At 35.4% G+C, this 14,563-nt stretch overlaps 1 protein-coding gene across 12 annotated transcripts in view; it reads right to left on the minus strand.

Moving 5' to 3' along the window:
* Positions 1-3,288: 3,288 nt before the first annotated feature.
* Positions 3,289-14,563, minus strand: part of POLI (DNA polymerase iota) — a 32,094-nt gene continuing 20,819 nt past the window's right edge. For all 12 annotated transcript variants that reach the window (XM_028838221.2, XM_015122000.3, XM_077974931.1 and 9 more), the window contains 4 exons: positions 13,958-14,049; positions 10,572-10,702; positions 5,972-6,177; positions 3,289-4,361 (listed from right to left, as the gene is read on the minus strand). In XM_028838221.2, the coding sequence (XP_028694054.2) occupies positions 3,546-4,361; positions 5,972-6,177; positions 10,572-10,702; positions 13,958-14,049 (1,245 nt within the window). In that variant the 3' untranslated portion in view covers positions 3,289-3,545. The remainder of the gene's footprint in view (positions 4,362-5,971; positions 6,178-10,571; positions 10,703-13,957; positions 14,050-14,563) is intronic.

The raw sequence follows: 14,563 nt of genomic DNA on the forward strand, positions 1-14,563 counted from the left end.
TAATGTTATTTCAATACCTTTGTGTTATTTGGAAAGAGGGTAGCATTTTTAGATGTTTAAGGATAATCAAAAGTACTTGTAACATTCACATTCCAAATCAGTAAAGGGAAAAATATATGATTAAATAGAAAATCCAGCTGATACCAAAAGACAGGAGGAGAGATAAAGGTGAGAAAGAAGCATAACATAGAAAAAAGAAATATGGTAAAAAATAAGATGGCAAAAAATAAATCCAAATAAATTTGTACTTTGGCACTACAGTGGAATAGACACTTTTTAAAAGTGTTCTCCCAGTACAAAACACTAGATCTTGGAGAAAACAGACCTCTTAATTCATTGCTGGTTTGTACCATATAGGGAAAATCTCCAGGCCTACACTCAAGACAGAAACTCCCTCTATATTATACACTCAAGACAGAAACAGAAAAAAAAAATACCCTCTACACTCAAGACAGATACAGAAAAAAAAACTTGAGCTGAAACAAAAGCAAGAAAGCAGCAGGAAGCATCAAGCAAGAAGACAGCTTGAAAGATGGGGTTTATCCCTGAAGGCAGATAGCTTCGGCCTGTTAGTTTGCAATTGACCTGCAGAGACAAAACCTTCAGCTAGTAGTAAGGGTTAGGGAGCTTAAACTTAAGACAAGGCATTGGCATTCAATCAGGATCCTCAAAGGTGAATAGAGTATGCCAAGGAGTTTGTACCACCTCACCCAGAGAAGCAACGAACTCAAATCATACTGAAGGGAAACACACAACTTAGGTCCTCTGTCTTCTCACGGATTAACACATACTCAAGGAAATAAGTCACAATATAGGCAATAAATAATAACCTTAAATGTAAACTTATAAAAACTTAAAATATTGAAATTATCAAAAATATCAAATATTTGACTTTTAAAAATTAGAAATAGACTTACAAGGGACTGTAATCAGTAAATAGGAAGTTAAAAAGAATCAAATGAAAAATATATTTATTGAAATTAAAACCATCATTGTTTTCAACAGCAGGTGAGATGCTACTGAAAAATGAACTAGTAAACAGAAAGATACAGCTGATGAAATTACCCAAAATGCAGTAATAAGAAACAAGAGGATGAAAAATGCGAGAAATTAAAAGATATGAAGGATACAGTAAGAAAGTCTATCATTTGTATACGGTCCTAGAACAGGGAAGAAATATTTGAAGAGCTAGTGATTGATAATTTTACAGAACATGAATTTAAAAATACAGGAAGAAGCCAGTATATGCTAAGAATAAAAAGAAATTCGCACTTCCAAATAATACAGTAAACTTGCAAAACATCAAAAAGAGATAATCTTAAAAACAGAGAAAAAAGATCCCATAAAAAGTTGATTCTGAGACCCAAAAATGTTGAGACTAACTTAAAACCACAAAATAAGTAGCATAACTGTGACACAGCCCCTACATTCTCAATCTATGAAATGTATTTTTAACTATTTTACCTTCTCTTTCTAAGCTGGACAAAACCATTCACTTTGTTTACTTAGCCATTTTTTAAGACCCTTCTAGAAAGTTCCTGAAATCATTACAAGGATTATAAAATGTTTTAATGAATTATTTACAAAAAGTTATATATCCCTTCCATAAGTTTAATTACCTTACTGGAATACTTCATGTAAAAAAATACTATGTTCCTTGATTCAGAATACTAAATATTTGCATGGTGAACAATTTCTGATGTTCTTGCTCCAAGTTACTTTTCTTGATAACCTCAAACTACCTATTTAAAATCTTCCGTGTTAGCGTATTTTCAAATTCCAAGGAATCCAAAACTAAGTTAAAATTTCAGACCTGGGGCCGGGCGCAATGGCTCACACCTGTAATCCCAGCACTTTGGGAGGACAAGGTGGGGGATCACCTGAGATCAGGAGTTCAAGAATATCCTGGCCAATATGGTGAAATGTGGTTTCTACTAAAAATACAAAATAAAAATACAAAAATGTGCTGGGTGTGGTAGGGCATGCCTGTAATCCCAGCTGAGGCAGGAGAATTGCTTGAACCTGGGAGATGGAGGTTGCAGTGAGCTGGGATCGCGCCACTGTACTCCACCCTGGGCGACGGAGTGAGGCTCTGTCTCCAGGAAAAAAAAAAAAAAAAAAAAAGGAAAGAAAATTTCAGATCTTGAAGAAAGTATTTTTAAGCTACTCTTTGGTTCATATTTGTGTACGTTATTTTTAAAGTCCCTCCTTTTTTTTTTTTTTTTTTTTGAGACGGAGTCTCGCTGTGTCTCCCAGGCTGGAGTGCAGTGGCGTGATCTCGGCTCACTGCAAGCTCCGCCTCCCGGGTTCACGCCATTCTCCCGCCTCAGCCTCCCAAGTAGCTGAGACTACAGGCGCCCGCCACCACGCCCGGCTAGTTTTTTGTATTTTTAGTAGAGACGGGGTTTCACCATGTTAGCCAGGATAGTCTCGATCTCCTGACCTCGTGATCCACCCGCCTCGGCCCAAGTCTCTTCTTTATATGTGCAAAAATTATAAACTTGAGACCATGATACTCCCATATTGGTGCTGGGGGATACTTTAGTATATTCTATAAACATCCTCTATGTCTTGCAAATTATATAACACATTCTCAATCTTATATCCAATTTTTAGTTTAGCAGGCAAAAGAAGACAGTAACAATGGGAGAAAGAAGACGTCCACCAATTTAGTAATGGTCTATATTTGTGGTTGTTATGACAACCTAATATCATCTCCAAATGTAGGCAAGATACAAAAACATGTAACTCAGTGCTTTTAGGCCCTTCAAACTAGCTGGAAAGAAATGGACTTCTTCCATTATCCAGTATGCTTATAGGCCCATCACCTTGCATTTCTGGTGTCCATCTTTCCCTTAATTTACTTGCATGGAGAGTTCCTTCTACCACTGTTCTCTACAACATACACTGTTCTCTCACTTCAACTCCCCACCCTGGCCCTAGCCAAACCATTCATTCATTCATTCAATGTTTATTGAATGGCCCTTGTGTGCTGTGTATTGTGGTAGATTATTGGTGTATGAAGAAGCATTAATTGAATATAAATTGCTTTGGTATTTTAAAAGTCAACATACTAAATGTAATGTACTTTAGTCAAAACTGTCTATATTTTTAATAGGTTAGTTGGCAGTAGGATTTGCTATTTGGTTATATCCTAACAGGCTGCATTTGAGATATTCCACATATCATAGGAAAAAAAAAATGTGTCCTTTACCATAGCAACGATTTGGCTATTTTTTATATACAAGCATATACATCTCCCCACCAATTCATGAAAAATATTCTAGGTTGACCATGTATTCTTTTTATTGAAAAGCAATATAAAACAGCTTTAGACAGAAAAGATAGTATTTTACATTATTTCTTCTGTTATATTTTTATGCTTTGTGCCAGAATTTACTTCCTGCAACTATTCTTGCTTTATCTCGAACAGTTTACTCCATTATTGAATATCTATTAGTGTTTTAATATAGAAGAGCTTAATAAACTGCTAATCTGAAAATAATGGTATTCCCTAGATTTTCAGACTTTTTTGCTGAATATGCTTATTTATGTCCAATGTGGAAATCTGATCCTGTTCTCTTCCACTCTGCCAGCAGTTCCTTTTGTACTACTTCTGGTAGTTCATAGAAAACTTGAGGATCAATGTCAGAAGGGAAAGTAATTTTCTCATCAACAGAATCTGGCTCTCTATTTTCTGTAAGTCCTTCATGAGAGTCTGTTGCTACTGTTTGCTTATGGCTATCTGTAGTGTGGTTTTTGGAGAAAAGTTGCTCACTCTGCAAGTTTGGAAATGAATGAAAAGCAGACACAGCAGGGTTTGAATTTGTAAAGTGGAATCCTTGAGGTTCTTTAGGTCCTTGACTCATTCGTTCATCTTTTAATCTATTATCTAAATAATATGAATAATCCTTTTGGCTAGACATATAAGAACTACCGCTATTTAAGCCTGATGTTCCTGGTTCACAAGGAGATACAGAGGATACCTGTTTGCGACTGGATAAATGATCTCTAGGATTTATGGGAATATCTTGCATTTGTTTTTTAGAAAAGAAAGATAATACTCCTCTAGAGGCATGTAATGGACAACTCACACTTCCTTTCCCTTGAAATTTTTCCCTAGATTTTCCAGAAACGATTTCTTCTTGAATATCTGTTGGAAGCTGCTTAAAGACTTCTTGATCAACACCTTCAGGAAGTGAACAGAGTGGGAATTCATTAATATCTTTTCTTTTAGAAAAATTTGTGGTATCTAGTGGATACTCCCTAGTTCTTGTACTTTCAATTCTTCCACTTGGTAAGAAATCCCAGTTTGTTTCTTTGTCTTTGGGAAAATCTTCCATATGAGTGTCTTTCATTTTCTAGAACACAAGAATAACAGATTAATTTAGATATCTGATATGTTTTAAATATCCCTGCTGCTGCTATGTGCCTGTAGCTATTATCTGACATGTTTCTAACCTACTCAGCAAATTCAACTCTTTGTGGTCTGTTCCAAATAACTAGAGATCTACTACCACAATTAGTCACACTATTTTGTGAATCTTTACCCACTATTCCAGGAAGAGGTTTCCTTCCTAGATAGCACCGAGACAGAGGTAAACATGCATTTGGAGACCTGGGAAGAGTGTAACAATCATGCAACCAAACTTTCAATTCTATAAATACAAGAATGGTGGCCTAGAGAACACAAGTTCACCTAAGGGTATTTTTCAGAAAAACATACACATACAGCATCAAGGGCTAGTTTTCCAAAAATTATTATTCTAAAGGGTAACTTTTAACAAAAAGATAAAAAAGTCTATAACAAAAACCCAACATCATCAAGATATAATACGAGTTTATATTTATATAAAAATTGAAAGACATTTTCAACTCTAACTTGTGTAATTTTCCTATAGTTTTTCATTTAAATGTCTCCTCTAGTTTTAAGCAGCATAAAAATATAAACATAGTCAAATATAACTCAGTAAACATCAACACAATATGAACTCCAAAAAAGTAAAAGGAGTAGAAAAGATTCAGGCCCTTATATTTATTGAATACCTACTGTGTGACAAATATATACAAGGTACTTTCACTTATATTTACTTCTCTAATGCCACTATAAGTGAGCACTTTTAATTCCAATTTCACCGAATAAAATGTAAACAGAAAACACTTTTTCAAATTTAATAGATGGAATAAAAAGGGTCACAGAAAAAAGTAATTTGAAGACACCATTAATTCACTATTTGCATACACTATACTGTTCTCACTTTAAACTTAAATGAAAATGAAAAGGTTACTAAAATTATACTGACAAAACAAACAAAAAAGTATTTTGAGTTAATTATAGGCATGAACAATTTAGTAAAAAATAATTATTTTTAAGGTAACCCACATTTACTAAATAGTGGTCTATTAGTAAAGGGGTTTTGTTTTAGTCGTCTGAAAATGTGACTGGCCTCTGCCTTTCTATTGTCACACTGTTAACTTTACAACTGTAAAATCAGTAGTCAATTCTATCAATATCGCTATCAAAATTCACTACTATTTCAAAACCAAGAAAATGTAAATACTTTAACAAAAGAATCGTGGGAAAGGTACTGGTAACTCATATGTCAGCTAAAAGACAAAAAGATGTGACTTCTAATACCTGAAAATATTTTAATACTTATGAGCTAATCCATCATATTTTTATAGAGCACATATTTTTATAAAATGTGTTAACAATTCCAAAATAGAGAACCTCCATAATGGTTCTCTCTTTTATCCAGTGATGCTTAACTTATGTTTTCTTCTTAGATCACAGTATATTTAAGGCCAGCAACCGTAAGATAGGTATTGCAAACAAGTTAATTACCTAAACAATATCACCCAAAAGAATCTCTAAACTCTATCAAAAAGACAAGCACTTAGATTTGTAATTTAACCACACAAATCCCATAAGGGTATACTTAGAAAACTGAACAAAAAAGAGTATACTTACAAAACTGTGCTTGCCAGGGCATGAAGTTGTTGATAATGATGGCGTTAAATAATAATCAATAAGCCCTCTCTTAGCAGTATTTACTGCTTTAAGGTTGCAGAAGCACACACTTAGAAGGGTAAGGTGAAATGGCATCTTCACATTCACCATATTTCGAAAAAGTTTCATTAGTATATCAACCATTGGGGTCATCACATCATAATTTCCTAAATAAAATGTTAAGAAGATAATAAACATAATTAATATTAAGAGCATAATATATTTTATATTGCTGAGATTAAGAAATTAAAATCCTAAATAAGTATCACTGGGCATCTTGACATTATATAACAAATTAAGACATTTCAACATTAATACCAAATGGTTAAAATTTTTCAAAAGATTTGAAATATGGTATTTCTGGTTATAGTACAGTGATATGGTCAGAAAATCCGCTCTCAAAAAGCTACTATAAAACTGAACATTGTCAAAAACAATCATTTTGGTGGAAATCTGGAAATGAACCAAAGGCAAACAAAGTAAGAAGTACTGATTTATGAACAGCTGCTATATGTTAGCTAACAAAGTAGGAGACTTTGTCTGGGACTTCATTGTCTGGGACCGTTCGAATGGCCCTTTACATACCTCAGTTGGTACAGGGTGAAGGCTGCAAAAGTCAGCAGTTTCACTTCTAGAGGAGACAGACCTGATTTGAGGCAGAGGGCAAAAGCCCACACTTAGCAACATTGCCAGTAAAATGAGCAAACTTGATAGGAAATGAATGGGAAGATCCCACAGCTCTGCTAGTCTGAGGCTTTAGTTGTGGTTGGGATGAATGACAGATCAGTGGACCAGCCAGAAATGTCACCAGGAGATTTGGAAATGAGAGAACCAAAGAGGGACTACATAGGCTCCCCTCACAACCTTAGCTGACTAGGAGGCTACATGCAAATAAACGGAAGGCCACAGAGGGCCTAAGCTCTCCATACACTCATTGAAAGGGCTACATGCATGTCACGGGGAGATAAAGAGGGCCTAGCAGAAATTAAAATTCAAGAAAAACTTGAAAATGGCCTAATTTTTTTTCTTTTATACTTTAAGTTCTGGGGTACATGTGCACAATGTGTAGGTTTGTTACATAGGTATACATGTGCCCTGTTGGTTTGCTGCACCTATCAACTCACCATTTACATTAGGTATTTCTCCTAATGCTATCCCTCCCTCAGCTCCCCACCCCCCAATAGGCCCCGGTGTGTGATGTTCCCCTCCCTGTGTCCATGTGTCCTCATTGTTCAACTCCCACTTATGAGTGAGAACATGTGGTGTTTGGTTTTCTATCCTTGTGATAGTTTTCTGAGAATGATGGTTTCCAGCTTCATTCATGTCCCTGCAAAGAACATGAACTCATCCTTTCTTACGGCTGCATAGTATTCCATAGTGTGTATGTGCCACATTTTCTTTATCCAGTCTATTACTGATGGATATTTGGGTTGGTTCCAAGCCTTTGCTATTGTGAATAGTGCCGCAATAAACATACACGTGCATGCGTCTTTATAGCAGCATGATTTATAATCCTTTGGGTATATACCCAGTAATGGGATGGCTGGGTCAAATGGAATTTCTAGTTCTAGATCCTTGAGGAATCGCTACACTGTCCTCCACAATGGTTGAACTAATTTACACTCCCACCGACAGTGTAAAAGCATTCCTATTTCTCCAGCATCTGTTATTTCCTGACTTTTTAATAATCGGCATTCTAACTGGCATGAGGTGGTATCTCATTGTGGTTTTGATTTACATTTCTCTAATGACCAGTGATGATGAGCATTTTTTCATGTGTCTGTTGGCTGCATAAATGTCTTCTTTTGGGAAGTGTCTGTTCGTATCCTTGGCCCACTTGTTGATGGGGTTGTTTGCTTTTTTTTTGTAAATCTGTTTAACTTTTTTGTAGATTCTGGATATTAGCCCTTTGTCAGATGGATAGATTGCAAAAATTTTCTCCCATTCTGTAGTTTGCCTGTTCACTCTGTTGATAGTTTCTTTTGCTGTGCAGAAGCTCTTTAGTTTAATTAGATTCCATTTGTCAATTTTGGCTTTTGCTGCCATTGCTTTCAGTGTTTTAGTCAATGAGGTCTTTGCCCATGCTTATGTCCTGAATGGTATTGTCTAGGTTTTCTTCTAGGGTTTTTATGATTTCAGGTCTAACATTTAAGTCTTTAATCCATCTTGAGTTAAATTTTGTGTAAGGTGTAAGGAAGGGATCCAGTTTTAGCTTTCTACATAAGGCTAGCCAGTTTTCCCAGCACCATTTATTATATAGGGAATCCTTTCCCCATTTCTTGTTTTTGTCAGGTTTGTCAAAGATCATCAGATAGTTGTAGATGTGTGGTTATTTCTGAGGCCTCTGTTCTGTTCCATTGGTCTATACATCTGTTTTGGTACCAGCACCATGCTGTTTTGGTTACTGTAGCCTTGCAGTATAATTTGAAGTAAGGTAGTGTGATGCCTCCAGCTTTGTTCTTTTTGCTTAGGATTGTGTTGGCTATGTGGGCTTTTTTGGTTCCATATGAAATTTAAAGTATTTTTTTCCAATTCTGTGAAGAAAGTCAGTGGTAGCTTGATGGGGATAGCACTAAATCTATAAATTACTTTGGGCAGTATGGGAAAATGGCCTAAATATTTTAAGTCCTTTCCAACCCATACACTTATCCACTGGCAGAGGCAGACAGCTTCCAGACTGTAGTGTTTGAGCAGAACCTTTGCCAAACATTGGCTAACCATGAAACTATACAGACATGGGCAACTTCCCAGAAGCCCATATTAAAATAAAAATTTGAATTTAAAAAAAAAAAAAAAAAAAAAAAGAACACTGAGCAGAGAAATCAGTGGCTACAGAACCCAGGGGAGGTAGATTCTGCAGATTACGTTCAGACAAGTTACCTAAAAAAAAGTACAGGAAAGAAAAAAAAAACCCTACAAGAAAAAATTTTAAATCCACAGTTGCTACAATACATTATCTATGAGGTCTAGTTTTCAATAAAATAGTTCAAAACATGCAAAGAAACAGGAAAGTGTGATACATATTTGGGGGAAAAAGCAGTTAACATAAATTGACTTTGAGGTGGACTTAGCAAAGACTTCAAATTCATTATTATAGATATGTCCAAAGAATTAAAGACAACCATGTTTAAAGAATTAAAGCAAAATATAATGAGTACAAAAAAAGGAGAATCTCGATAAAGAAACAAAACCAAACATAAAAACAAAAGACAAACAGAAATTCTAGAGTTAAAAAGCACAGTAACCAAAACCAACAAATCACTACAGGGGCAATGGCAGTTATGAGATACAGATGAATCAGAGACCTTAAAGGCAGCTCAATACAGATTATCTACTTTGTAAGAAAGAACAGAAAAAAAAGATTGCAGAAAAATAAACAGAGCAGCAGAGACCATCATAGGGTGGAATCGGTGTAAGGATAAACATATAGACCAATGAAACAAGAAAGTCAGGAAATAAACTCTTATATTTATGGTCAATTAATTTTTGACAAAGATGCCATGGTAATTCAATGGGTGAAGAAAAATCTTCAACAAATGATGCAGGAACAACTGGATACCCACATGCAAAGCAAAGAATTAAGTCCCTTAACATATACCACACATAAAAAATTAACTCAAAATGGACATAAACATAAAGCTTAAAAACTATAAAACTTCTAACAGAAAACAGAATATGTGACCTCTGAGTTAGGCAAAGAATTTTTACATATAACACCAAAAACACTATCCATAAAAGAAAAACCACACTACTATATACCGCTAGAACAACTATAATCGAAGAGACTGACAATACAAATATTGGCAAAAATATGAAAAACTGGAACCTTCATATATTGTTGATGAAAATGTAAATTATTACATGAACTTTGGAAAAAGTTGGCAGTTTCTTAAACAGTTCATGTTCCCATATGATCCAGCAATTCCACTCCTTAAAATCTACCCAAGATAAAGGAAAACATATGCATATGCCCATCCAATGACTTGCACTTAAATGTTCTTCAAAATGGAAACAATCTAAATGCCCATAAAGACTCATGCTATCAGTTATCACAGTTTTGTTCTCTTTGAACTTGGAAAACATTCTTAAATGACTCTTATCTATTTAAAAACCAGGCCAGGTCCAGTGGTTCATGCCCATAATCCGAGCACTGTGGGAGGCTGAGGCAGAAAGATTGCTTGAGCTCAGGAGTTTGAGACCTTGTCTATCCTAAATGTCAAAAAAAGTTAGCCAGGTCTGGTAGCATGCACCTACGGTCCCAGCTACCCGGGAGGCTGGGGTAGAAGAATTGTTTGAGCCGGGGAGACGAAGGCTGCAGTGAGCTATCACAGCACCACTGCACTTCAGCCTTCGTGCAGAGCAAGACCCTGTTTCAAAAAATAAATAAATAAACAAACAAACAACAAAGTTTTCTGGTGAAAATTCCTGATAGAATAAAAGCATTTAATTGCTTGCTAATTCCCTGTGAAGACCCTCCATTTTTGGAGCATATTTCTAGTTCAAAGTTGGCTTGTTTAAGAGTTCAACCTGCTAATGAAACTGTTGGAAAACTAGTCCATACCTGTCCCTAACTTCTGAATTATATGTGATGGAATAGGGCACTGACGACTCTCACGACCACAGTGCTTCTCAGAGGGATATCGACGGATTATTAATCTTACTGTATGAGGCTTCCTTCCATCTTGGCATACTCTAAAAATAAAGAGAAAGTGGAAATAAGGAATTAGAAAAGTATTACCTTTTTAAATTATATAACACCTCATTTATCTAAAGGTGCCAGATTTTGTTAAATATAACAATTATACATATAGTAGATAACAAAATAGTAAGCAATAAAGGTCCCTGAGTATCCAAATAATCATCGCAAAGTCTATGCACTAAAACTCTGAATGTTTAGATGTCAAGCTCTCAGGCCTCACTCAGAATTGAGTGCTGTCAGAAATAGAAGAGATATAAGATATAATCAAAACAAGTTGTTTTATAATACAAATTCAAAACAAAACTAAAAGCAACCAATTTTTTTTTTCAAGATGGAATCTCGCTCTGTTGCCCAGGCTGGAGTGTGGTGGCACAATCTCAGCTCACTGCAACCTCCACTTCCCAGGTTCAAGCAGTTTTCCTGCCTCAACCTCCTGAGTAGCTTGGACTACAGGCACGTGTGACCACACCTGGCTAATTTTTGTATTTTTAGTAGAGAGGTGGTTTTGCCATGTTGGCCAGGCTGCTCTCGAACTCCTGACCTCAGGTGATCCCCCACCTCAGCCTCCCAAAATGCTGGGATTACAGACGTAAGTCACCACACCTAGCCAAAAGGCAGCAAATTAAAATCAGCAGGAAATTTAAGAAACTGAATCATTCACTAACAAAAGCAAGTAAGTGAAAAATAACAAAATAACTTTTTTCAAACTTTTTTCTTATGAGATTACCAAAAAAAAGATTTTTTTTTTACAAAATGAGATTACTCTTGTTAAAGAGTAATCACTATTACCATTATATGATAGCTTATTAGAGCAATATCTTCAAAGATCATATGCTATATTTAGTATATAATTAATATACAATATGCGCACATGCATTTTTAAAAAGAGTTTCATCCAATTGTCTTGGTTTTGGTATTGAAACAAAGGTTTTAATTATATGACAAATTCACTTAAGAAGTACAAAACCTAATTAATGGAAAAAAAGTCATTAAAGGATAACATTTCCCCTTTTATACACATGGCAACGCATATAAAACCAAATCTCAGACATAAAATGCAAATATTGCATATTGTTAAACACACTCAACTTGAAGATTCTGATCTGAAAAAAACAGTTTTGGGCCAGGCACGGTGGCTTATACCTGTAATCTCAACACTTTGGGAAGTTCAGGTAGGAGGATCACTTGAGCCCAGGAGTTCAAGACCAGCCTGGGCAACATAGCGAGACCTCATCTACAAAAATTTAAAAATTAGCTAGGCTTTATGGCAGGTGCTTTCCCAGCTATTCTGGAGGCTGAGGTGGGAGGACTGCTTGAGCCCAGGAGGCTGAGGCTGCAGTGAGCCATGATTGCACTATTGCATTCCAGCCTGGGTGACAGAGCAAGACCCTATCGCAAAAAAATAAAAAATAAAATAGTTCTGTATTAAATAAATTTTTTCTATCTCTTATTGCTTTGTGACAAAACTTCTCGATGGCTGCTTAACTAGGATAATAAAATACCTTAAATGGCTACTAGTTTAAATATCTTCCAGTTAAACGTGTTCTATTAATTATGCAATTCAAAGAGTATGATATGCTAATTAAGACACATTAGAAAAAGGCTGAATCATAAGCAATATTAAACTAGTGCCTAGAGGATGGATTAAAAATAATATGGTTTTTACATTTCTTACATACCTATAGTATTAATCATAACATACTCTAGAGAAAACAAAAGTAATTATACACAAATACACACAGACACTCCTGTAATTTTTTTTTTTGCAAGTCACTTAGATGGTGTTATAATTCAGTCACTGAAATAAGGGCCCGTGGTGTGGGAGAAAAGGAGCTGGCAAGCAGAGATACAGATAAATGGTTAATTTCACAGGTTTTGTATTTCACAGGTTTAGAGCACCTGGTCTCACTTCTGGGTTGACTCTTCAAATAAGAGAACCTGTAAAACTTATACTTCTTGCGGTTTTTCTACGTGAAGAACTGTCTCCAAATGTTAGGCATTTCAGAGTAGTCTTCTATTTAACTGAAGCAAATGACCCAGTTTCACTAGCATACGCGCAGGCCCAGCCTGAGTCATATCACTGAAGCCCAGTCATACAGCCAGCCCCAGCTGCATGCAGCCAACAATGAGCTACATGGCTCTGCTCAAGACATTTGAGCGCCACGTTGCATACAACAGCAAAGTTGGAGGAAATTTCACTTCATCAGTTTTCTCAGACTTAGAACCATCCAAAAACCATTTTCTCTAAATACAGTTAGTCCTCCTAGAATCATTGGAGAAGCACACCTACTCTAAACTGTTAGAGCCCTGAAACCACAATTTGAGAAATTTCTAACAAGAAAAGCAGAAACAAAGAATGGGAAGAAAACAGATAATACTTGTTTGTGGAATATGAATATTGAGAAATACATGTATAATGACAAGGAGCACCACAAAATTAAATTTCCTTTTCAGTTTATCTTGTGCTACTCATATATTTATAACCCCAGGTGATACTCTTCACATACAGATCAGAAACCCTGCACACACCTGCAGTCACTCACCCTGCTCACACATAGCCCCAGCCAGCCATTCTTTCTCCTTCGACTCTATTTTATTTTACAGTCTGAGGCAAAAGAGATACAAGGGTTCTTCTGCTTCTTCCTTCACTGTTACTTTAATAATTTCCTATCCCCAACAATCACAAATTTATATAGCTGTTCCTGTATCAGGAGTTTTAGAATTATGACAGTATTATTCCTCTTTGCATTTTTTTCTTCTTAATGAAATGCAAGTAACTATTAGCAGAGATAAATGGTTAATTTCACACATTTTGTATTTCGCATGTATTTGTATTTAGCATGGTACTAACTTAATGAAATTCAAGTAACTATTAGGTTGAGGGCAAAGGCTTTGCAATTGCCACAGGGAAAAATTAAAACTTCTTCTTCTCACCTGAAGACTAGAGTAAGTCTAAGAATGTTAGAAATATCCATAAAACCCCTTTAGGTAACCATCTGCAGCTTTAGATCCATAGGACAACCACACTGTTACTAGAATTAAGACCAATGAATTAAATTTAGGTAAGAGCCCCTATTACCATCTTTACAATAGTTTATAATGCAGAGAAATCACATGATAAATTATTTTTACATTGTTTACTCTCCAGATAATCTGTCAGTTCCAAGATGGAACATCAAATATTCTTTCTATATACCGTATACAGAATGAATATATAGGATGACTTGGCAAAATGGATTGAAAATCACCTGTTTAAAAGACTAGCAAGTAGTTCTTCAATCTTATTTTTAGCTTCAACTTCGGATGAACATTTTTTAAATGAATCTTCTTCACTAAAGGACTATCAAAGAAGCATAAATAAGGATTAGTGCAAACTCTAAGAATTATATCTAATTATTATCAGTGTATAGTCAAATAAATATTCAATACATTCTTTACTAACTTACCTCTTGTCCTTAGTTTCAGCCATTTAGTTCACTTTTATATTAACTGTTTTTTATCTGCAAGCTACTGTACTCACTAGAAAGTTAATATCAAATATTACTAAATTAACAGTTAATATAAAACAGTTAATAAAAAATAATTCAAAGTTAATAAAACTCTAAAGCTCTAGTACCAACTCCAAGCTTTATTGTATGATTATGGCAAGACTTCTTAATCACCTAGGACTTGAATCTAAGTTTATCCTTGGACAAACTTAGACTTATATCCTTGGACTATATCCTTGGACCAGTATATGGTCCTCAAGTTATTTAACCTTTCTAAAGTACAGTATCCTCATCTTGAGAGAGAGAGAATGGAAGGAAGGAAGGAAAGAAGAAAGGTAAGAAAGAATGGACAAACAACCGTACTAC

This window comes from Macaca mulatta, chromosome 18 (genome assembly GCF_049350105.2).
Source record: "Macaca mulatta isolate MMU2019108-1 chromosome 18, T2T-MMU8v2.0, whole genome shotgun sequence".
In the NCBI taxonomy this organism is placed as follows: Eukaryota; Metazoa; Chordata; class Mammalia; order Primates; family Cercopithecidae; genus Macaca; species Macaca mulatta.